The 26,013-nt window shown below is 32.7% G+C and overlaps 1 protein-coding gene across 1 annotated transcript in view; it reads left to right on the forward strand.

The window, feature by feature from the left end:
- Positions 1-379: 379 nt before the first annotated feature.
- LOC132713587 (cullin-associated NEDD8-dissociated protein 1-like) overlaps positions 380-26,013 on the forward strand; it is a 30,960-nt gene continuing 5,326 nt past the window's right edge. Inside the window, exons 1-24 of the mRNA XM_060696223.1 lie at positions 380-551; positions 7,632-7,733; positions 9,761-9,828; positions 10,374-10,486; positions 11,000-11,100; positions 11,428-11,494; positions 13,538-13,636; positions 13,896-14,022; positions 14,595-14,757; positions 16,025-16,128; positions 16,726-16,880; positions 17,641-17,749; positions 18,293-18,478; positions 18,760-18,871; positions 19,574-19,667; positions 20,026-20,143; positions 20,494-20,625; positions 21,110-21,143; positions 21,858-21,957; positions 22,456-22,541; positions 22,975-23,238; positions 24,024-24,119; positions 24,330-24,397; positions 25,258-25,352. Coding sequence (XP_060552206.1) covers positions 510-551; positions 7,632-7,733; positions 9,761-9,828; positions 10,374-10,486; positions 11,000-11,100; positions 11,428-11,494; positions 13,538-13,636; positions 13,896-14,022; positions 14,595-14,757; positions 16,025-16,128; positions 16,726-16,880; positions 17,641-17,749; positions 18,293-18,478; positions 18,760-18,871; positions 19,574-19,667; positions 20,026-20,143; positions 20,494-20,625; positions 21,110-21,143; positions 21,858-21,957; positions 22,456-22,541; positions 22,975-23,238; positions 24,024-24,119; positions 24,330-24,397; positions 25,258-25,352 — 2,635 coding nt within the window. The 5' untranslated portion in view covers positions 380-509. The remainder of the gene's footprint in view (positions 552-7,631; positions 7,734-9,760; positions 9,829-10,373; positions 10,487-10,999; positions 11,101-11,427; positions 11,495-13,537; positions 13,637-13,895; positions 14,023-14,594; positions 14,758-16,024; positions 16,129-16,725; positions 16,881-17,640; positions 17,750-18,292; positions 18,479-18,759; positions 18,872-19,573; positions 19,668-20,025; positions 20,144-20,493; positions 20,626-21,109; positions 21,144-21,857; positions 21,958-22,455; positions 22,542-22,974; positions 23,239-24,023; positions 24,120-24,329; positions 24,398-25,257; positions 25,353-26,013) is intronic.

Below are 26,013 nucleotides of genomic sequence, written 5' to 3' on the forward strand. Positions count from 1 at the left end.
CGTGGACTATAACTTGCACTTTCCATTACCGTCCATGAACAGGCACAATCACAGCGAGTCTGCAACATTTTCAATTTTGCCGTGTTGGGCTTTCTTTAGGGATTCTTATTTTCTCTATTTACTGCATTTGAATGATTTGTCCCGCAGTAGAAATATGGTGATAAAAGCTGGAAAATCAGTCAGTCTTTGTATATCCTCGACTGACATTTTAATCATTGTGAATATTTTCTTAAAACCTTAGTACATTTTTCTCAAAATTTCTTAATTATGTGGCTCGTGCGGAGGTATGTAGCTTAAGTTAACAGAGTTAATAATTTAGTGGTATTTTATCAAAATGAGTCCAATATCACAAATAGTTACTTCTTCTACACCGTACAGCGCATGCGTATTGAGTAAATGGAAGCGCCGAAGTCTGCAAAAATTTCAGAAACCGGCTTTAAATTCCTTCAGTATTGTAGGACAGCATTTCAACAAACTCCTTTAAGTCAGTTCAAAATACATTAAACAAAATGGCGAGCGTTTCTTACCATATCGCCAATCTTCTTGAGAAGGTAAATTGAACGATTAGAATTGTATTGTTTTTACCCCACCCACACTAATTTTATTGTCAAAATAGTCAATTTCAAATTATAAGTGTCATTAAAGTTCAAAGCAATGGTATATTTCCATTTTTCCAGTGGTAACTTTGGTAAATGTTTTTGCATTTTCAGTCATACAATCATTCAGTCTGGACATTTTAGATTTTCAGTTTTTCCTGGGCTCCAGAAAACTTGTGCATTTGCGTGAATCACTAGGCTACTGGCTAGTGATCAGGGTTCTCACTAGGACTTTAAAACATGGAGTCCATGGACTCCCAACCCTGAAAAAGTTGGAGTCCAAAAGCGTGTCGCAATTAATATGTTTACAGATTAGTCATTCAATGTGCATTAGCATTGCTGATATTTTGAATCTTCAAGAAGACTTTCAAAGTTTTAGTTATTCAAAAGAAACTCTGAACTACATAGTATAATTATTGTTTTGTTGTTAATATTTATTATGAAATGATTTTATTTTAATGCATCAACACATGGAAATCGGTTTTCTTGTTTGTTTGTTTTTTCACTTTTATACCAAATCAAATTTTATTCTGATTAAATAAGTCCATGCTAAAGACAAAAAGTTTATATTTGTAAAAAAAAACGTAAATGTATATAGGCAGCGTTTAGCGGAATGAATAGGAAAATCGTGTACAGCTTCACACAGTGTGTAAGAGATTCATCCGATCGACAATTATTTTAGCAAATATCTTCAAAAGGGGGCAAATTGAAGATCGATATTTAAAGATTTAATGTTGATTAAATAATAAAGGAACAATTCATTCACATGTTTGGCTTGGAAACTGAAAATTTTTGCGAAATTTTAGGGTTTCTGGCGAACGTGAAATCGCCGATGTTCAGGATCAATTTTCGGATAGAATCTAAATATCAAAGAAAAGCGTATGTGTATTTTGGTTTGTTGTCCTGGCATTTCGGCACAATATCTTAAATTCTTAATACTTTTATAGAACGTTTTTGCAAGAATGAAACTAAAGCAAAATTGTGCCTAGAAAATGCCGAAAATATTCGACAATCATTCAAAATTACACTCATTTGTAATTTGAGAAAACAGTCTTTAAACTTGCGGCGTAAATAGTCGATAATTTTATCCTTTAGTCGGTAAAATTTGCTAATTTCCAATCAACTGTTGATCAAAGATATAAAATTATCACCTCGTGTTATATCTGGTAATTACATGTACAGCGCGTGTATACATTAGTCTGATCACTATTGCGTGATAATGATCGGAAGCGTTATCGCTAATTGGCTAATCGCTTCACGGGTCGATGTGCATAGGACCGCCTACATGTACCTATAGACTGACACGCGCTGACATATTTGTGGTTGTAAACAATCGGTAATGTTTATGCGTCCCCAGGCAAAATTAAGCGTACGTGGAATCCTTGCTCTGAAAAATATGCGTCCAGCTGTAATAAACATGCGTCCGAAATACGCCGAAATAATTGTCCCCGAGAACCCTGGTGATGTTAACTTACACACAGAATGTCTGAATGTGGCCGGCCTTGTGAGTGCTGTAGCACACATAGATAACATTAATGATGTGTATAAGTTATGCTGCCATAAGTGAAATTGAAATCACAATATAATCAATAATAGAGTCAAAGTCTAACAAGTTTAAGAAAAACCCGTAGTTGATCAGGGCACTGCCATTTGAAAATCTTGAATGGGCCCTCGGGTTTAAATTTTTTAAGTTTACCTAAGACCTCTCAATGTTCACAATATTTTTTTTCAAGAATTTGCGTCTTTCGGCAGACAACATGGAATTTCATCTTGTCCAATGCCCAGAAAAATCGGTGAGCTTTTCTCCTTGCAATTCATTCTGTAAATCAGGGAATGGAATGGGTTGGGAGAGCGATGGGAATGGATAGTTAAAGGGAAAGATACTACGAAGAGGGGAATGTCTGAAAGAGGTCAATTGGGGATAAAAGAAATAAAAACTCTTGCCCAGTTATAACACTCCGTGCTCAGTTACTGAAAATGCAGAAATCACGTTGTATAAAACTACAAAGGCATTTCTATATGTTTTCTGTCCATAAACAGATTTACAACCATGTAAAAGTCTTGTTCAGAGTCAAAGACAGTGACCCTAATTTTCTGGACATATGATATTCATTGCAATAAAACCCCTTTCTACAACCTATACTATTCCAGGGATAGACCTAAAATTTAGGGAGAAGTGACTTCTCCCTCCAGTGAAAATAGGGAGAAGTTTTTACAGGGTTCGACACTAACTGTTTTAACAAGGGATCCCATAGGAATCCCTGAGATTTAATTCAGGGATTCCTCCTAAATGTCAGGGATTCCTCAGATCAAAATAGTAAAATATGAAGGCGAAGAATAACAAGGGAGTGTAGCAATCAGATTTCAAATTCTTTTTTTAAAGGCCACATACATGATATATTGCCTTGTTTCAGATGCAGAAAATGTAGTTTATGAGCCCTTTGGTTTTTTTTGTTTGCTTGGATTTTTACAGCATGTCAACACATAACTGGCCATATGAGCCCTTTGGAAATATTGCTGTTTAAAGTTTTAAAAGTGTTTCAAAGTGTTTTCTTTACTTGTATATATATATAATTGGACTGCTAAGATAAATTAAAACATAATACATTTTTTACATGCACGTAAACAGAATAACATTAAGCTCACCCACTGAACAAGAGTTCGATTTGAAAATAAAACCTGTTTTCTCCCTGGGGTTGGTAATTGTGAACCATGCAGTTTCTGTAAATGAAGGTATAATGCAAGTGACTGGGCAATGGGACTTAGGGTTTGAACTTTTGAAGTTAAGTAGGAACTGGGGAAACATTTTCCAAGATAGCCTAGGGTTCACTGAAATAGAGCCAACAAATCATCTTTAAAAACTTACAGGTAATGATTAGGCTCCATATTCCAGTAAGTTCTGGTATGGATAACTTTTGGAAAATATTTACTTTCATGTCATTTAAAAAGAAATGTTTAATTATGATCACTTTAAAAAGATAAGTGATTTTCAGCTTACTGTACACGTTTTGTGTTTAAAAGGAAATATCCCATAGATTGTTGTAAATTAAATATTTTGTTAAATATTTACTAAAGCTAAAATATCAAGAAAAAAGTTTTGTTTGTACCTTCAAATGATTTCGTTTTTAAAAGTAAAATTGTAAAGTGTAATATCCAAATTTATTACAATTTATCTCAATTTTTACACTGCAATGTCCGATTCTTTTCCTCCCTGTGTGTATTGATTTTTTTTAAGTTTTGACATATGCCACATCAAAGGCACTCAACAACAGTCATGTAGTTCAGAACACTGATTGGCCCAAAGAACTGTCAGATGAAATATACGTCATTTGGTGTATGTTTCACCTTAGGATTTTTCTAATTTTTTTGTCGGTAAATTATGCATGACCTTGATTGACCTTATAACACTTCAGTCTTTAGTTAGACATTTAAGCATATAAGGCTGCAGAGTTTCAAAAAGGATTTTAAGCTGAAAAGTATGGATTCTTTTTATTCTATTTATTAATTATACTTTTGCTGTACTTCAGGGAGAAAAAAAATACATCAGTAATCTTTTTGTTTTTTCACTTTTTTTACGAAAATTTACAATGATCACAAATGCCGATTTTTGGCACACAAAAAAAACACGTACTTGTTAACTTCGTAGCTACCGCCGGCAACGCTGATCTGCACATATTTGAAGTGCACACCGCTCGTGTAAAAAATTATACGATAATTATATTTCTTTCTTGAATTTTCACAACTTAACAGGGCTTTTTTTGACAGGTTGGGGAAGCAGCCCTGTCCTTAATTTTGGGGAAAAATTACACGGTATATTTGCCAAAGGGGAAGAAAAAACTTGATGTAAATTCAATTTTGGGGGAAAACTGCATGATTTTAAAGAATTTTCTTTGGGGAAGCAGCCCTATAACGGCCCCTACTAAAGAAGGAAAAAAGGCCCTGCTTAATATTATGAAGTCAATGCATGATATAAAATTATTCAAGAATGTTTCTTTAGCCAAAATATTTTTCATTATATATCGCAAATGAGTTGATAGCAGTCACTGCACAAAGGAAATCTGGCGTACATGATTCAAGAGCGTAGATTTTACCGGCGGGACTTTTCTTTTCTTTCTTGAACCTTGCAGTTGTGCCAGTCTTTATTAACACTTTTCTTGAATATTTGTGATTCAATGATATTAATTCAGACAATTTCAAAAATTTACACAGCAATTTTTCAGGGATCCCAACGGAATCCCCAGCTAGGAATCACAGAGATTCCTCCCGACTTTTTGGGATCCTCGGAATCCCGGGATCCCGTTAATGTCGAACCCTGTTTTAGGGACAAGGAGAAGTGCATACGAACTGCATTTTTTTGAAGTGTTGATGTTCCATTTCTAAGTTTTAAGATTGATTAACATTATGTGGAGTACATAACAGTTTATTAAGTAACTCATAACAATATACAGCAAAATTACAAATGTGGCAGTTTTTTTCCCTTCTATACCATCTTTATCATAGGTTTTGTGTAGCTTGTTTTGATTTTAATGCTGCAGCCATGTGATGTTGTGCTGAAATAAAAGAAAAAAATATTTTAGTATCACTAGTAGGCCCCTAGGCCCTATACATGTATTTCATTATTTTCCCCAGAAATAGGGAGTGCCGAGTCAAAGTTCATATAAACTTAATAAGGTTTATGTGGATGCTTTTTTCTTTATTTCATTTATTTATTATCCCCCGCCGAAAAATTTCGGCGGAGGATATAGAAATAGTCTCCGTCCGTCCAACCTTCCGTCCGTCCGTCCGTCCTTCCGTTCGACATTTTTGTCCGGAGCATATCTCTAAAAGTATTTGAGTTATCAACTTGAAACTTCATAGGTGGATAGACCTCATTTGGGAGGAGTGCAGTGCACAAGAATGATAACTCTACCTTGCATGATTTTTGAGTTATTGCCCTTTGTTATTTTTCAAAATTGATTTTTGTCCAGAGCATAACTCCAAAAGCCTATGAGATATTAACATGAAACTTTAGGTGCATAGATCTCACTCAGGAGGTGTGCAGTGCACAAGAATGATAACTCTACCTTTCATAATTTTTGAGTTATTGCCCTTTGTTATTTTTCATACCTAATTTTTCACCTGAGTGGAGCATAACTCAAAAAGTGTTTGAGATATCAACATGAAATGTCATAGGTGGATAGATCTTATTGAGGAGGAATGTTGTGCGCAAGAATGATAACTCTTCCCTATACAATTTTTTTGAGTTATTGCCCTTTGTTTTTTTTATGCTATTTTGTCCAGAGCTTATCTCAAAAAGTATTTTAGGTATCAACTTGAAACTTCAAAGGTGGATGGATCTCATTGAGGAGGAGTGCAGTGCTTAAGAATGATAACTCTACCCTGCATTATTTTTGAGTTATTGCCCTTTGTTATTTTTCAAAATTAATTTTTGTCCAGAGCATAACTCAAAAAGCCTTTGAGATATCAAAATGAAACTTCATAGGTGCATAGATCTCACTCAGGAGGTGTGCACTGCACAAGAATGATAACTCTACCTTTTATAATTTTTGAGTTATTGCCCTTTGTTCTTTTTCATACTTAATTTTTCAATTCAATTTTTTTCTCAAAAAGTATTTGAGGTATCAACTTGAAACTTCATAGGTGGATAGATTTTACTGAGGAGGGATGCAGCACACAAGAATGATAACCTACCCTGCATTATTTTTCAGTAATTGCCCTTTGTTATTTTCAGCCATCAGTATTCACATAGGTTTCATATCTGTAATCACTATAGCCATCAGTTTTCATTACCAAAAGACCTCTTAAAATGGAATTATTCCGCTCTACTACATATACATTCTTCCAATGAGCAAACACATTCGGCGGGGGATGGCCATGTTGACATGGCTCTTGTTTATTTTTTAAAGAAAATCTAACGTGTACCTAGTTGTTAATTTTTTTTTTCTTCGACGGACTTTTTCTGCATAATGCATTAAATCTATCGGTAAAAAAGTTCTTTTAAAGAATAATAATCAAGGAATAAATCATCACCAACATTTATAACAGCTAGAGACCCATTTTCAAAATTGCTGAGACAATTGTAAACATCGATACATGTGACCAACACTTTTGGCGACACGCTTTTGTACAGATAAGATCACTAAACTTACCGACTAATTAATGCAATAAGTATGCCCCCAATTTATCCTAACTGGCATGAATCGCCAATACCCGAAGATGTCAACCATTCAATTCCAACACTCGCTAAATTGTCTCGCTGCGTTTCATTGGCTTTCCAATTTTACGGACCAATGAAAATGCGTTTAACAAATCGCTTTGAAATAGGAGGAGCGTAGACGATTACCGAGGTGCTTGACACTTTAGAATTTATTGCAACCGTTTGTTAAAAATTAGGGCGACTTTGTTTTCGCTTTTCTGAGCGATCCGGGCGAAATGGAGAGAGACAAGGCGTTTTTGTCGCCCAAGTCGCCTAGAAACTAGATCCCTGCTATACAACTGCATTAGACACTAGACAGTAATTATAGCACCTGTAGACACTTTGAAGTTTATGACAATAGCAAACATTACTTTTTAAAATTTATCTAGTTTTACATGTACAAATATTTTTTCTATTGAATTGCTAATGGGAAAATTTAAAACCTATCACTCTAGCGTGAATATTGAATGAAATATGGCCTATCAGCTTCAATTCCAGACAAAAGACAGGACTCTGTCAAAAGTTTTAACAAAAGTATACTTGTCTTTAGATTTACAATTTTGATTTAGTTTTTGTACTTTCCCACTGTTTTTAGTAAAGGGCATTAATTATACTCTTTAAGGTATTTCCATAACTCTTTATGCCTTTTTTTTCCCAACAAGTCAATGTGTAACTTTACTTTACTTATTCAGTAGTCACTTACAAGTACTTAAAAAAAAGTAATCAATAGTGCTACAGACAGCTTTTGTTTAATTTGGAGCCATCAACATTAAAGAAAGGGGAAAATATTGTAAAAATTGAGTGCTTTATTAAATGTATGCATTTTTTTTCTTTCATAGATGACATCCAATGACAAAGATTTTCGTTTCATGGCAACAAATGATTTAATGACAGAGTTACAAAAAGATTCAATCAAACTGGATGATGACAGTGAAAGAAAGGTTTGCTTCACTTTAGGGTTTTAATACTTGAAATAATATATTTTACTTGCAGTGATTTTTTTCGTTTAATTGGGAGGAGGCCTTAGCCTCATGATTTTGTGAAAATAAATCGCTAAAATTGCTAATTTGGGAAGAAAAAAGCAGGTTTAAGTTCAGATTTTTGGGAAAACTGCATGATTTTAAAGAAAATTTCAATAGGGGAAGAGGCCCTTTTTCGGAGTCTGTTTTATAAGTAGGAAAATCACTGACTTGATACATAATCTGAAGACTGACATTTTAGATGTTTGTTTTTTATGCCCCCAAAATGTGGGAGCATATAGCGTTGCACTTGTCCGTCCGTCAGTCAGTCCAAAATCTTGTGAACACAACTCCTCTTAAACCGGATGGCAGATTTTGCTTAAACTTAAAGGGATGAACAACCTTAATGTGTAGATGGTAGTAAAGGAAGGAATTTTCGCTGCGACCAAATTTAACAGAATTATGGCCCTTTGTTGAGTTTTTCACTAGATACTATGTAGAAATTTTGTGAACGCAACTCCTCTTAAACCGGATGGCAGATTTTGCTTAAACTTACAGGGATGAACAACCTAAAGGTGTAGATGGTAGTAAAGGAAGGAATTTTTGCTGCGACCAAATTTAACAGAATTATGGCCCTTTGTTGATTTTTTCACTATATACTATGTAGAAATTTTGTGAACGCAACTCCTCTTAAACCGGATATCAGATTTTGCTTAAACTTACAGGGATGAACAACCTTGACCAAATTTTACAGAGTAATGGCCCTTTGTTGATTTTTTCACTATATACTATATAGAAATTTTGTGAATGCAACTCCTCTTAAACCGGATGGCAGATTTTGCTTAAACTTCCAGGGATGAACAACCTTAATGTGTAGATGGTAGTTAAGGAAGGAATTTTTGCTGCGACCAAATTTAACAGAATGATGGCCCTTTGTTGATTTTTTCACTATATACTATATAGAAATTTTGTGAATGCAACTCCTCTTAAACAGGATGGCAGATTTTGCTTAAACTTACAGGGATGAACAACCTTAAGGTGTAGATGGTAGTAAAGGAAGGAATTTTTGCTGCGACCAAATTTAACAGAATTATGGCCCTTTGTTGATTTTTTCACTATATACTATGTAGAAATTTTGTGAATGCAACTCCTCTTAAACTGGATGGCAGATTTTGCTTAAACTTCCAGGGATGAACAACCTTAATTTGTAGATGGTAGTAAAGGAAGGAATTTTTGCTGCAACCAAATTTAACAGAATTATGGCACTTTGTTGATTTTTTCATTATATACTATATAGAAATTTTGTGAATGCAACTCCTCTTAAACCGGATGGCAGATTTTGCTTAAACTTCCAGGGATTAACAACCTTAATGTGTAGATGGTAGTAAAGGAAGGATTTTTTGCTGCGACCAAATTTAACAGAATTATGGCCCTTTGTTGATTTTTAGTTTTCAACTTGTGGCACATGTAGTTCAAAAAATATTTGACCTAGAGTCATAAGATTGACAGAACAGTGGCGTGCGGAGGCATCAGTGTCCTATGGACACATTTTTAGTTGTGTTGTTGATATGCTTTTCCTTAGTCAAAACCTCAAAAAATCAGTGCTATATTATACATGATGATGAAGTACATATGAAAAGTAATATGATATAGACATACTATATATATTAAAAAACGGTGTTCTATGTTTTACAGTAATCCTTGCCTATTAAACAGGGAAATTTTAGTGAGGTTTTAACATGATAGTGATTTAGCAAACTTGTTTAAATAGTATAAAAAGGGTGTTTCATAAAAAATAAAACATATTTGCCTAATAATGGATCTTGTTGGGAGTATGTTCTCAGTTTTATGGAAATTTAAGGAGTGAATTAGCTTGTCAGTCAGAATAAATCTGTATTCACTTATTTTATGAAAATAAAAAACACTTGAAGGTAAAAATTAATCTCCATCAAGGCAGTTGTAATACTAATATATTTTTCTGTGAAGATTTTCTTTTCTTTCTTTAACAGGTAGTAAAAATGTTGCTAAAACTTCTAGAAGACAAGAATGGTGAAGTTCAAAATCTTGCTGTCAAATGGTAAGTTTCTTGATATTTTAATAAGAAATTAATATTTAAACAAGCATATATAAGTCAAGTAATTCTTTCCTGCTTAATTTTTTGTTCTGGATTTTCCCTACTTTGACTTTGGTCCAGTCCATCCAAAGGACAAGGGATTTCAACACTAAGTCTATGGCCAAGTCAATGAGATTGTTGACTTTAAACCCATTAACTGTTGTGGGTTTGAATCTAAAAAGGGACTTTGGATTCTTTCATGTGGGGAAGAATGTCATTGTTTCTACTCAAGTGCCTGTCTGTGCCTTAAATAATGGATGGAAGTGTACCTGAGATTTTTCTCCACTGTAAAAAGCTGGAAAGTTGCTGTACTGTTTTTGTGTGACACTTTAAAAAAGAAGAAGAAATTCGGCTCAGAGTATAGAGCCTGATCAGACAGCATGATTATTGTGTTCAAGCTTGCATGGCTCTACGCTGGTGGCAAAAGCTATCTGTTTTTTCTGCAAAATTATTAAACGTCTAATAACTTTATCAGGGCAATAATTCAAAACTGTTACTTTTCATTTCAGCCTCGGTCCCCTGGTGAATAAAGTAAAGGAGTTTCAAGTGGAGACTATAGTTGAGACATTGTGTAGTAATATGTTATCTGACAAAGAACAGTTGCGAGATATTTCTAGCATTGGTGAGATGTTATATAACTAGCTTTTCTAAATAGGAAAAACCTCTAGGTCTTACATATACCCAGTAATGATAAAGCCTTAAGGATTATTTTATATAAGAGTCTCCCTACATGCATTTATCTCTCGTTATTGGGCCTCTTGATTTTAGGAAGAAGTATTGCTAAAAGTAAAAGGCTGGTGTAAGTTTGTATTTTTAAGAAAACTGCATAATTTGAAAGAAAATTTTGTTTGGGAAGAAGCCTTTTATAGGCCTCTTTTTAATAAGATGAGCATTTTTGATATAGAAATTTAAGATTGCCTCAAGGGCACTTGTCTGTTGTCAATGCCTTGATCTTACAGAAGAGCTAAATGTGTTAATTCATGAGAGCATAATAGATATTCTCTTACAGCGTATTTCAGTTGTATGTTAAAATTACATAATTTGATACAGCATGGCATTAATTCCTTGATACATTGTTATTGTTATGGTCATGTAAACTGATAACTAATGACATATTTTTGGCTTAAATATGCAGGGTTAAAGACAGTTATAAGTGAGTTACCTCCCTCATCAACAGCTCTTGCTGCCAGTATATGCAAGAAAATTACAGGTCGACTAACCAGTGCAATCTCAAAGGTATTATTGATTCTTTTTGTTTGGTTTTGATATTGAGTTATATCTTGTGTACATTGAGGGTTCACAAGTCAATGATAATGGACTTTGAATCACTGTTAAAACCTTATTTAAGAAAGCAGCATGATATTTGGTTTGGAACATTTTTTTCCGTTAATGTGCAATTTTCATGTGTGTTAGATAACTAAAGACATTCCATGTAACAGCTGTATCGGAAATTAACCATAAGATCATGCGACAACATAAATTTACTGTTCATAATTTTCATAAAAATGTCTTGTAAGATACAGCTTTATATTTTAAAGACTTTATAACAATGATATTTTACAGCAAGAAGACATGTCTGTACAGTTGGAAGCTCTCGATATCCTAGGAGATTTGCTGAGTAGATTTGGAGGTAAAACTATTCTATTTTTAGCTCGACTATACGAAGTATATGGAGAGCTGTCCTACTCGCCCCGGCGTCGGCGTCCGCGTCCAGATTTTAGATTAAAGTTTTGGTGCAGTAAAATATTTTTCACTATAACTTTGTCATTTCTTAAGGTATCAACTTCAAACTTCAAATATATCTTCCTTATCATCAACCACATCATATGTGACAAGGTTCATAACTCTAGCACCAATATTTTCAGATTTATCTCCCCTTGAACTTAGAATTTTCCTTAAAAAATACTATTTTTTACTGTTACTTCCTTATTTCTTAAGGGATCAACCTCATACTTCAAATATATGTACCTTATCATCATCCCCATCTTATGTGACAAGGTTCATAACTCTAGCACCAATATTTTCAGATTTATCTCCCCTTGAACTTAGAATTTTCCTTAAAAAATACTATTTTTTACTGTTACTTCCTTATTTCTTAAGGGATCAACCTCATACTTCAAATATATGTACCTTATCATCATCCCCATCTTATGTGACAAGGTTCATAACTCTAGCACCAATAGTTTCAGATTTATCTCCCCTTGAACTTAGAATTTTCCTCAAAAAGTACTATTTCTTACTGTTTCTTCTTTATTTCTTAAGGGATCAACCTCATACTTCAAATGTATTTACGTTATCATCATCCCCATCTTATGTGACAAGGTTCATAACTCTAGCACCAATATTTTCAGATTTATCTCCCTTTGAACCTAGAATTTTCAATAAAAAATATTTTTTTTACTGTTATTTATTTATTTCTAAAGGGATCAACTTCATATTTCAAATATGTTTACGTTATCATCATCCACATCTTATGTGACAAGGTTCATAACTCTAGCACCAATATTACAAGAATTATCTCCCCATAAACTTAGATTTTTTTACTAGAAAAATGTTATTTTTTATTATAACTTTTTTATTTTTAAAGGTATCTACCTCAAATTTCAAATACTTATTCCTTATCAACAATTACATTTTATGTGACATTGTTCATAACTCTTGATGCAATATTTACAGATTTATCTCTCTTTGAACTTAGGATTTTCTTTAAGAAATATAATAGCTTCTTTTCTTTTTAAGGTATCTACTTCAAACTTCAAATATATGTTTCTTATCATTACACAAATGTTGTGTGACAAGGTCCATAACTCTAGCATGACTATTTCTAGCATTATTCCCCTTGGAATTTATGTTAACAAATATTATTTTTTTACTATAACTTAATACATAATTATACATAATTGATTTTTCTTTCATAGTTTTGTCCTCCTTACTGCGTCCAGTATTTCATTAGTCGAGCTTCGCTGTCTCCTGTGACAGCTCTTGTTATCATTTAAATAATGTAAAGATACTAGTTTTTAATACACAGATATTTTATGCCTTTTGTAATGACAGAATTATTATAAAAATTGTAATTTTTTGTAATGTGAAGTATTTCACTGTGAAATTTTATCTATAATTCCAAACAGCATGCTGAACAATTCTTGGTGTTAAAAAAAATGATGTTAAGAATATTTGTCTTTAAAACTTTAAAGATTGAAATGTGTACCATAGTTAGGTGCCATAGCAAAATTGAAATCTGCTGTAGGACCAAATCATGGAGAATATTTGGATGTATTGTTCCAGATCAGGACCGGACGCAAATTAGCTTTTAGGGGACTAGGGGAATTTTGTGTTGTTTTGAACAAAAAATCTCCGTAACTCAAAATGTGAAGTATATGATATTATTTTGAAAAAAGGAAAATTTAAAAAATGTATAATATTGCTAAGGGTCTTGTGCTTTGGGCTGGTAAAACTTAAAAGAAAAAAAAATAGATAGGATTTTTTTTTCCAAAAATAGTGATGAAAAGATGTATATTAATTTAGGAGACAATTTTCAGCCAAAAAAAAAGTAAAATGAGGACCCTTTGCATGTAAATCTGTAAAGCTTCTATAACTATTGCATGTAACAACATGCATGATGTAAAGTTGGTTTAATAAAATAATAATTATATATATATTTTTTTTTTTACAGGATTGTTGATAAGTTTTCACCCAACCATTTTACAATCACTAACTCCCCAATTGTCCAGCCAGAGATTAGCTGTCAGAAAAAGGGCAATTATTGCAATAGGTAAGAAATTTCTGTTTTCTCTATGTAGTTGAGAAGTGTTGTTTAAGATGATACCTACTTCCAAGTGATCAAATAGTTTCATGTATTTTGATTGTCCAACAACTTAAATATAAAATTTTGAAGGCTTTCTGTAGCACATATTAAAGGATTTTTAGTGAAAAGAAAAAAAAACTGATTAAATGTGATTTGGGAGCATATGCTTGTGGTATTATCTGATGAATTAGTGATAGTGCTAAATTTGTTTGTTTGTTTACAACAGGATATCTTGTAATGAGTTGTAACAACACATTGTTTGTGGAGTTGATAGATTATCTGTTATCTGAACTGGCCAAAAACACTAGCACATCTACAACTAGAACATATATACAATGTGTAGGCGCCATCAGGTATGATTAACTCATATTTCACAGTAAATTTTATAATACTATATAAATGATTTCAGTTGAGAATGCTCTATCTTTCTAGATAACATTTGGACGGTAAATTCAAAATTATACAAAATAGTTAAAGAAGACAAAAATACTCACTGGCAAATATAAATAATTGTTTGCCTCTTATTTCTGAGAAGTAGTAAGCCATTATATTATGTTAAAATGACTGCTATACTAATAATCTAGCAAATGTGTCCTTGTAATGGTTATATTTGACAGTGTTTGGAATTTATGGAGTCTGTATGCCAAGTGGTTAAAATAGCTCTCACTGCTCTGGTTTTGAATCCTGCTCATAACTTATGATTCTTTTATGCATGGAAGCTATTCAGCTGGCTTATAGAAGGCCAGTGGTGTCTCTCTGATGCTTGAACAAGTGGTTCCCAACCTGTAAATCATGAAAGTCATAGTGTGAGCTTTACAGTGACAGCATGATCTGAAACAAACAAAACATGAGATAAAAGAATTTACTGGCAATACTAACAGACAAAATAAAGTCTACAGTTATATTGATTTTTCTCTGTTTTAAGTCGTCAAGCAGGACACAGATTTGGGGAACACTTGGAGAAGATTATGCCACACATAATAAAATTCTGCCGTTTAGAAGATGATGAACTTAGAGAGTACTGTCTGCAGGCCTTTGAGTCTTTCGTCAGAAGATGTCCAAAAGAAATCTCACCTTTTGTTTCTGATGTATGTGTTCAATTTCCATTTTAAGTCTATAAATTAAGTTCATTAAGTGCTGCAGTGTTTTTCAAAAAAAGGGGAAAAAAATATGTTGATGTAGGTAGAAAATTATAATGAAATAATCACTCCTTCCAGTCTGCATGTCTACCTGTTAAATTTAGTATTTATTAATCTTATTGTTTGAAATTATATTTTATCCATTGAGATTGTTCCATTTTTAGCTCGACTTTTCTATGAAAAGGGGAGCTATCCTACTCGCCCCGGCGTTGGCGTCACACCTTGGTTAAGTTTTTCGTACCACCCCACTTTATTTCAGAAGTATTACAAGTATGGCTTTGAAACTTACCATACTTGTTCACCATCATAACCTCCATCTACAGACAAGAGTACATAACTCTGTCAAGGTTTTTGACAGAATTATGGCCCTTTTTTGACTTAGAAAGTGTATTGAGCTTGGTTAAGTTTTTTGTACCACCTCACTTTATTTCAAAACCATTGGAGGTATTGCTTTGAAACTGACCATACTTGTTTACCATCACGACCTTCATCAACAGACAAGAGGACATAACTCTGTCAAGGTTTTTGACAGAATTATGCCCCTTTTTGACTTAGAAAATACATTGAATATGGGTAAAATCCACTTATTGCCTTAACCCTTTGAGATATTGCTTTGAAACTTTTAATGCTATTTCACATCATTACCCCCATCTGTACGCAAGAGAAGGTAACTCTGTCAAGGATTTGTTTTAAAAATTAAGGCCTTTTATCGACTTAGAATCTTGGTTAAGTTTTTAGTACCAGTCCACTTTTTGACTGAACTGTTTGAGATATTAATTTGAAAGTTGGAATACTTGTTTACAATCATGATTCCCAAACATGTCCAGGAGAAGGTAATTCTGTCAAAGATTTTATTTGAATTATGGCCCTTAACTGTCAATGTTTTGTATTATAGGCAAGCACTAAAAAACTTAAAAAATCTAAAAAAATTCATTCCTATCCACTTGTTCACTTTACCATAAATTATGTCATATAAACATTGCTGTAATATTCAAGGGTATCAAACAACTAGTTCACTTTAAAAATACAGAGATTCTTGTATTGCCTTTTACTGCAAAAACTTTTTTTATTGGCAAGCAATAAAAAAGTCGAGCGCGCTGTCTTACGGACAGCTCTTGTTCATTTTCTTTGTTGCATTCAGTTATCAGCTTATCCACTTGTGAATAAATTCAACAGAGGTGAAGATGTGAAATTATATTTTGTTTTCTGTTTATAGATAATACAGATATGTTTAAAATACATTTGTCATGATCCTAACTATAACTATGATGATGATGATGACAACGATATGGAGATGGAAGCAGACGAGGAGGAGGAAGAGTAAGTTAGACTGTGCCCTTGATTTTAGTTCTCCTTTAATTCAACTTTTTAAAGAATTGTGGAACTATCTTACTCTCTTTGCACAAGATCATTGCCATAACATTTATTTTTGTTAAACTTCATATATGGTCAATCCTCATCCATTTAAAAATTCACGAAAGTTTTTAAGATCGTAATTGTAGGTCGCTGGCCATGACCCATAACTGATACTCTGACATGGACTTTGTCTAAATTATAGCGCTTTGTCAACACAGAAAATTTCTTGTTTTAGTTTTGCTGGTGAGATCAATCTTCTTTACTACTACTGAAAGTATTTGAATTTCACACATGTCCTAGAATCATACTTTTAGGTCACTAATCAAGACCCATAACTCTGGTCTGGATTTTTACTGAATTAAAAGCCCTTTATGATCTAAGAAAATGTAACTACATACTAATATTACTAGTATTATACTGTATATTACTTGAAATTTGGTTGATCAGCTTCTTAACCCTTACAACATAGGGATGAAATTAACACTGCAATGTATTAGATTTTATAATATAAAGTGTTCACACACAAGTGCTAGTATTGTTGTAATGTTATATATATTACAGGGGATCAGATGAGGAATATAGTGATGATGATGATATGTCATGGAAAGTTCGTCGAGCAGCTGCCAAATGTTTATCTGCTGTCATAGCAACCAGGCATGAGATGTTGTCAGACTTCTATAAAACTGTCTCACCAGCTCTCATTCAAAGATTTAAAGGTAATTTCTTTTTATTTCACATAATTATTACACTTAATCAAGTTTGTCAGATGTTAACAGAGTATTTGAATGAAGGAGAAATGTAACTGTTGTTAGAATATGTAGCTGCATGGCTGTTTATTGAGATAAGGGGTCACTTTATCATTTGTCATTTGAAACATATGCTGTAATAATGAATAAATTAATCTTTATTTTTCGAGTTGCTCTTTATAAAAAAAAATGGAAATTTGTGAGGCAGGTTATAAAAAGGTATACATGTAGTTCTCAATTAAATAGCTTTAAAACAATTTGATGTTTGAGACTGACTTTGCTTTAAATCATGAATCTTTCTGACATATAAAGGAGCAGACTGCTAGTTACTGTCTACAATATACATGCATCATGTTTCTATAGAATTTGGTGTGTTTCTAAAAAGTCCTGAAAACCTGTTTTGGTGAAAATAGAATTGATTATTCACAATGAACTGTTGACATATACATTACAGTGTTCAGTGCTTGTTTGGGACCTAATTATTTGGTTGCTTTTAACTGACTTTACAATATACACAAGTTTGTTTTAAACAAAGATTTTGATATAAAATAAAGAAGAAATATAATTTGGACCTTGGAGAAGTTCTTAATAATATGGTGATTGCTTTATTGGAATGTGGACGATTGTGCTGGGCTGCATTGAAAGTTATACATAAATTCAGAAGGGTAACGGCTAAAAGTTCTGAAATCATGTCAATATTTACATAGATATAAATATATTATAATTACAGAGAGGGAGGAGAATGTAAAGGCAGACATATTTCAGGCATATATTACACTGTTACGACAAACCAGACCTACAGTATCTCCAGATCCTGATGCAATGGAGCAAGAAGGAGGGTAAATATAAACTTGTTTCATCTCTTAAATTATAATTTCCCTTGTCTAATGTCACACTGTCTGTTGTCTGACAAAACAGTAAAACGTGGCGGAATCAACACTTTTCATTTTATTGGGCATATTCGTGTTTAAAGAACTGATTTTCAGTTACAAATATAAAAATGATATAGTTGCAGAGTGACTTAGGTTGTCTCACTTCAGTTCACTTGCACCTCTCTGCTGAATATTTGAATCTGGTCATGGACAATAGATTGTCCAGGAAGCTATTCAGCTAGCATTTGAGGTATTTGTTTCCCAGTAAAAAGCTGGAAACTCCCCATATGATCTTTACAGGGTCATTGTTACAAAACAGACAACAAAAAGATTGATGTGAAGTATATAAGCTTTCTCCATGTTTAATTCTTTCTATGTTACTAAGTAGGATACAATGTGGCATTAACATATTTGAATATTAAAGACCTTTCAATACTGTTACATACCCATATTTTTAATACTTTATATACAAATATAGACTATAGTGCAAGTGTTTATTGATTTTTTCAGCCCAGTTTCAATGCTTCAAACCCAGATTCCAGAAATTGTTAAGGCTATACACAAACAGCTAAAGGAAAAAAGTGTGAAAACAAGACAGGGTTGTTTCAGTCTCCTTACAGAACTTGTCTTAGTTCTGCCTGGTGCCCTCACAGATCATTTACCTATGCTGGTTCCCGGTATACAGTATGCACTTGGGTAAGTTTGCTGAAATAACTTTGTATGGCCAAAGATCATTGACCTATGCTAGAACTTTCTTGCATTATAGATTTGGGATATTAGACTCTTTGATTCTGCTGGTACAGTGTTCTTTATGCTCAATAAATTAAAGATTAGACCAGGCATTGTAAATGAGCAAGATTCCATCAATATTTTATTAAATTTACGATTTTACTTATAGAATTTAAGGCATTTTGATTACTAAAATGTATATTATAGTTAGATATGAAGTTATTTTGATGAATATTTTATGATTTCAGTGACAAGAACTCCACATCAAACATGAAGATAGATACTCTAGCTTTCCTTAATTGTTTACTGAGTAACCATAGTCCTGTAGTGTTCCATCCTCATATAACTGTAATAGTTCCTGTAAGTATGTTGTGTAATTTACTGTAAAATGTCTTGTTTACATAATTTAACGTTTTGATTAATTAATGGAAAAAGGTTGTTACGATTCAGGAAGACTTTGGCGCTGATGATATGAGTCACAGATTTGAAACTTATATTTATGCTTAGAAATATTGCAAATGTATTAAAGCACAGTGCTCCTATGCAAGATTGTGACCTCAGTGTAAAATGTGTTAGGTTGCTGCTGTGTGTTTAAGTCCAGCTAAGGACTTTGACTTGTTTCATGTATGAAAGCTAAACAGTTGACTTACAGACTGAAGGTTGGTAGTTCTACTCAGATGGCATCTTAGTCTGAAATGATGGTGGGAAATCTTAAGTGTTCCTCGATCTGTAAAGCTGGCAAGTCACCATTTAAACTTTACTGTGACAGAGTTACCTATAGGCTTACAGTAATAAAAAGAAACAATATACACGACTTCTGCCAAATGAAAATACTATCAAGTTAAAAAGTGAAACATAAAACAAATGGCATTTTGATGATTCAGCACTTTATAACCAGTAATATGTCAATGTCGCTGTTAAATCCATACAAACAAAAAAAAACTTTGAAATTTGATTTTGTTTTCCTTTGGGCGCATCTCTTCATACATTTGAGCTTGTTATTATTTATTGATTGAAAATGAAACCATGTTTTACTGATGTATGTATGATATTGATTTTCAGCCTATTGTACATGCAGTAGCTGATCCTTTCTATAAGATTACATCTGAAGCTCTCCTAGTAACTCAACAACTGGTCAAAGTTATTAGACCATTAGGTATGTACACTGTTTATTGAAACCATAATTAATAGCCCAATCCAGTGAGTCTACATGGACAAGTACTTTAATATAAGAAACACCAATTATCCCGTGTTACTGATTATTTTCCAGTGGAATCCTTTAACACTAACATGGTACGGAAAATTTGTTACCAATGTCTACATACTGATAACAAGGATAAAATGCTGAAGTTGATTCATGCTACATTATGTTAAATCCTATAAATTCCTGTGTTGAAACTATTGAATGTTGGTAAATACGAAATGGGGAAAATAAATGATTTATAAATTCAGCTTTGTCATTGTTTGATGGAATGTATATTTGATATACATGTGTGCTTGTGTTTATATTGTAGATATACAGACATCGTTTGATTTTAAACCATATGTAAGGGAGGTGTATGGATGTACCTTGATGAGACTGAAAGCTGCAGATATTGATCAAGAAGTCAAAGAAAGGGCTATCTCTTGCATGTTAGTCTCTGTGACCTTTTAATTCATTAATTACTGGTAGTGATAACTTGTATTAACCAAGTCTGACTGTTACTTTCCAGCAGTCAGACTGGATTTTATACTGCTCAATTTACTGATCTGTTTTATATTTTTACAATTTAAACCTTAACAATAGATAGTTCTGAATGATAGAAATTGAGGAGGGTGAGGGTTATTATGATTTATGAAAGTGGCAGCTGAGGGATTAGTCTTACAATTTCTTGAGTATTAGCTTAATAAAATCAGTGAGGTATAGAACAAAATGTTTTACTGATATAAGAAAATACCAGTTTCTCTTCTTCATAATTAATGAATAACTTGTTTATTTGCAGGGGACAGATAATTCGTAATCTAGGAGATGTGTTATCATCAGAACTTAAAGAATGTTTGCCAATATTCCTAGAGAGATTGAAAAATGAAATAACCAGACTCACAGCAGTGAAAGCTTTAACCATGATTGCAGGGTATGTTTGTATACATTAAACTTGTTGTAGCGTAATAAAAGCAATTATTTTTGCAAGAAAGCAAAAAGAAAAATTGGAATGTCTTGTTGATTACAAGATCATATTTTTGAAAATGACTCCTTTATAAATTTTAGGACTGTAGTGCTAGTCCTAGTAATAAGATATCTGAATGGTAGACAGTTTGATTATTTCAAACCAAATATTACAGATATTAATGAAATAATTTCCTTGCTTGGTATTCAGCATTACAGGGAAACTTACAATAACATGTTCTTTTTTTCATTGAGTTAGCACAAAAGTGGGGATCTTTGTTATATATGATTTGAAATTCTGTTCCGAGGTGGGGGGGACAGCTAAAATGTTTATTTTGAACCTGTAATTAAAAGATGTCATCATTTATTCTTTTTTAACACAACTATTCACCCCAGCATTGGCGTCACACTTTCATGAAAAGACTATTTTGATGTTTGATGTTTATTTTCAGGTCACCACTAAAGATTGATCTCAGACCTATTCTAGTGAGTATTTTATATATTAGATACAATATACATGTACAATATTTATTACAATTTTATCAGTGACAGATAAATTGTGAAACATCATAATAAAAAGATACCTGTAAACTATGATTTTTCTTGAAATATCCTTTTAAAAATATTTAATTTCATAGACAGGTACTGTATTAATTTTGTCTACTTGAAAGCAAGTCTTCATTTTTAGCTTGTCTGATTCTGAGAGTAAGCTAGTATTATCTGCTCAGTCATTGTTGTGGTGTGTAAAATCTTTAATGCGGTCATTTATTCAAAAATTAAAAAAATTACTAACATGAAATTTGGACTGTTGCTAATAATGACAAGGTGCAGTTGTTCAACAAGGGGCATAATGCTATACTTCTGTAATAATGCCATTGTTTAATATAGATTTTTTTTGGGTTAAAATTGGTTGCACTGAACAAACAAGAGTTATCTTCACATGTACATTAGAAATTAAAAAAAAAAAATTCTGAGAAATAATAACGACTCCAGTCAACTTTGAAACCACAATACCTTGGATAAGAGGCACACTGAAGAAGGTACCTTAACCACTTAGTCAACTGTCCCCTTGAAAACAATTGAGAGTGAACAATATGATTGATTATTTTATGTAACATACTTGTTTTATATTTATAACTGAATAAGCTGCAGTCTTTTTTTTTTGTTCGTTAAAGTTATAATGAACATTAAATATTTCAGACTGATGGAATTCCAATACTTGCCTCATTCTTGAGAAAAAATCAACGAGCTTTGAAACTAAGCACACTAGCGTGTCTAGATGTTCTTGTTCGTAACTATGGTAATGTATTCTATTCTCCTACTATACTTATAATCAAAAGTTCAAAGCCTAGAGTCTACCACTACAGACCCATGCCAACATGATTAAAATACTCATACAATACATCTCCTTGAATTAAAACCATATATTTAAAAATAATGTGATAGTATTACAGTACATCAAAAATATTATGTGAGATAACACTTGTATATAATATATATTTTCTTTCTATTGGGTTGTATTTGTGCATGTCATTGAACATAGCAAAATATATTCAAGTATATAATGAAGGAGAACATTGCAAAGATGTGCTATTCTGATGAATTTTTATTTCTTCTACTCTGATTTAAGTGCATGAAGAAAATCTAAACAAACAGAAGGAATTATTTTCCTTAATGCCAGTATATATATTCATGTTGTCATAACAAACAATATTACAATGTGATGAATGTAGTATTTCATCTATTGAAAATAATCATTTTTATCAGAACAGTTATATTATAACACTGTATATTACAGGATCAGCATTGACTGCCAGTATGATAAATGAAATGATGAAAGAGATGCCACCTCTCATCAATGAAAATGATCTGCATGTTTCTCAGGTAATATCATATAATACTACACATCTCTCAGGTAATATCAGCCATTCAATACTACACAACTAAGATAATGTCACACATGATATTTTATACAAGACTGTCTATGCAACTCCTGAGTGCAATTGATTAGTAAATTTTGACTTTGCATTCTTTACTTCAATGAAGCTTTCTTTTTACTTTCTGGGAGGTCAGAGTTTCTATTTAATTGCTGTTGTAGGCATGAAAGAATGCAAAAAGGGGCACATAAGGTCTTCTTCTAAGACACATGCTCAAAGCTGAAAAGTTGGCATATGACCTAAACAGTGCCCATTTTGTCTAGTCAAATATGGGTTTATGCTTTAAATATGTTTTTGTTGTGGCAGAAAAGGAGAGATATCTGTAAATTTAGACTGTTCATATAGCTTTTAATACATCCATGTTCTATTTCTGTTTACAGCTGACATTGAACCTGTTGTCATCTATATCTAAAATACACAAGCAATCAATGGCAAATATCCCCAATGAGATACTGCCTCAGATATTGGTGCTCATACAGTCTCCACTTCTACAAGGTGGTGCACTAGGAGCCATGCTGGAGTTCTTCCAGGCAATTGTTGGTTTACCGAAGCTTGGATTTAAGGATTTACTACAGATGTTGATTAAACCAGTTTATAACCCCACATCTCAGACCCACCACCAGGCTTTCTCTATACATAAACAGGTAATGTGTATATGTAATTTATATTTGTACAAAACTTGTAATAACGTCAGTGAAAGACAGGTGTTTGTCATTTAATAGTTTTTAGCTTGACTTGTTGAAGAATAGGGAGAGCTATTGTACTCACCCAGATTCAGCATCACACTTTATGCAAGTTGGTTATAGGTTGAAACTTCACACACTTATTTGGTAGCATAATCACTTACCAAGGTTCATAACTGTTACATGGACAGAATTGTGGCCCTTTCTGATCTTAGAAAATTCTACATTATCCAGGCTCTTGTCTTGTCAAGCACTGTGAAAAGTCTATCACGCTGTTCTGCCAACAGTTCTTGTTGTTCTAATAAACTGTTGGTTCATTCTTATCACAGAAAAATTATTTTTGTAAAGTTTTATTTTTTAACCAATACTGCTGAAATTTACTACTTAGTAATTAAAAGAACTTTCCGTCTCAAAATTTAACTATTACATGAAGACTACATGTTTAAGCCAGCTTGGATCTTCTTTGTTTTAATTAGTGATCTGGTTAAACATGAGTAGGTTTTATCTAAAGATAAAAGCAAAAATTCCTTTATCAAAAAGAAAAAACAGAATCACACAATGTATTCTGTTCATTACAATATGCATTTTAGGTTTGTATATGGATGCTAAAAGTAACAGCCTAGTTGTGACCTGTGTCTGATGTATGAAGTATGGTAAGCATTGGCAATATATCAAGGCTTAATTATACAGTTATCTACTAACTACTAGTTATCTAAAAAATTATATATGCTATGTTTATATTTCAGGCGTTCCATTCAATAGCAAAATGTGTTGCAGCACTTACTGTGATGTCACCTAATGAAGCTACAAATGTTGTCAACCAATTTGTCAATGATGTCAAGGTAGGTTGAGAGAAATATAGCCTACCTGACTAGCTTAAACCCTGTCACTGAGCTGTTTCTACAGCTGTAATTTTTGTTGTCTAGCTTACAATCTGAATTATCTCCCTTCAGTGAATTTAAATTACAAGTTACAGGCACAAATATGTTGCATAAATTTGTAATATAGCTTATATATTTTATATCATTTTTGTTTTCTTTATGCATTTACAGAACACAAAATCAACAGACTCAATTAGATTGTTCTCTCTGTTGGCTCTGGGAGAAATTGGTAAACATTTGTAAGTATAGCAGTTCTATTAGCAATGTTTCTCTGTTCATATTTTCCTCTATTTTGAAAGCTTGATGTGATTCGGACACAAAAATCAGTGGTCAATATGCTCTATTTATATTAGTTGTTCGTTTTTTATGCCGATTTAAACTGGTCTTATTCGGTAGTTGGTCCATCTTTCTGTTGAGTATTAATTTCCTCTGCAAATGATGGTCTGTTTATCCCACATGATTTCTGAATCAGCTGTCACAGACAAATGACCATTAGACTTAATGATTAATTGTTGCAATGCTTGTATTTTGAAGGAAATAATGCTGAATGTGAAATAATTGGTGATAAATGTAAGAAACAAAGTAGTATTATGTCTTCAACACAAAATACTAAATTGCTACATGTATAACTGTACTAATTGCTTAAACATAAAGGCAGCAAAATATGGCTAATGAAAAACTTTTTTGAAACTGTGTTAGGGCACCAAGAATAAAAAGTTTTTGAAGGAACTCCATTGCTCCAAAAGCCACAAATCATAAAAAATAAGTTCTAACATAAGCTGGGACACTTAAAACAGAAAGATGTGCAAAAGATAATTGAGACATAAATTGAAAATTGTATATTGTTCTATTCTTAGTCACATTTGAGGGAAAGTCATTGCAATGCTTTTGAATTTAGATTTTCACAATTAAAATAATTATTCTGGAAATAGTGAGATCTGAAATTTTGCACATTAGTATATTGTCTAGATCTATGTCAAATGAAATCTCTATGAATTATTTTCCTGTCCCGTCATGTCAAAAAAATTTCCTCAGTGAAGTCCCTTTAAGGGTTATGCAACTTTTAAAAAACTCTGATATAAACTGTATATATTTACAGGGATTTGAGTGCGCAGGGTGAGATACAGACTGTGATACTAGATGCTTTCTCATCACAAAATGAAGAGGTGAAAGCAGCTGCATCATATGCTTTAGGTATGTACTACTTTATTTCTTTATTAAACAGACACGGCAGTCAAGTGTTTTATTACAGTACTCTAGTACCGATTTAGTATCTGGTTACTCGCAAGATTTCTTACAACTTCTCAAATGTAAAGCCATGATTCTTGTACGTTTCATCACGAAAACAAAGACTGTACTTCATTTGTAAGATCTACTTGAAATGCAAGGACTGTACCTTGAAAATAATAAAAAAATATTGTTGATTCAAAGATATAATAAATAACTTAAATCTATAATTATTGAAACCATTATCTTACCTTAAAAGCTGTGTACAAGTACCTCGGAACAAATATTGGTAACACACTTGTCACTAAAGGTCATCATGAGTGAGTGAGTGACAAAGTTGGTTATTACATACACTTGTTTAACAACAGATTGCCTTATTAAGGCGTTAACCATTGTCAATTTGCTGTAAAAATTTGTACCTTTATTAAATCTAGGAAGTTTATAGTGGACAATATTCCAGAAAGTTTCACATGCAAAAAAGATTTGATACGTATTTCTACGGAGTACTTGAGTATCAATCATGTTGAACGCTACTGACACGTTAGATATATTACTTGATTGATTTGTTACTTGTTTATGTTACTCGTTGCCATCATACTTGCTTTCATTTTATTTTGGAGAATAGTTT

Source organism: Ruditapes philippinarum, unplaced genomic scaffold (assembly GCF_026571515.1).
Source record: "Ruditapes philippinarum isolate M1 unplaced genomic scaffold, ASM2657151v2 ctg660_1_1_1_1, whole genome shotgun sequence".
Lineage (NCBI taxonomy): Eukaryota > Metazoa > Mollusca > Bivalvia > Venerida > Veneridae > Ruditapes > Ruditapes philippinarum.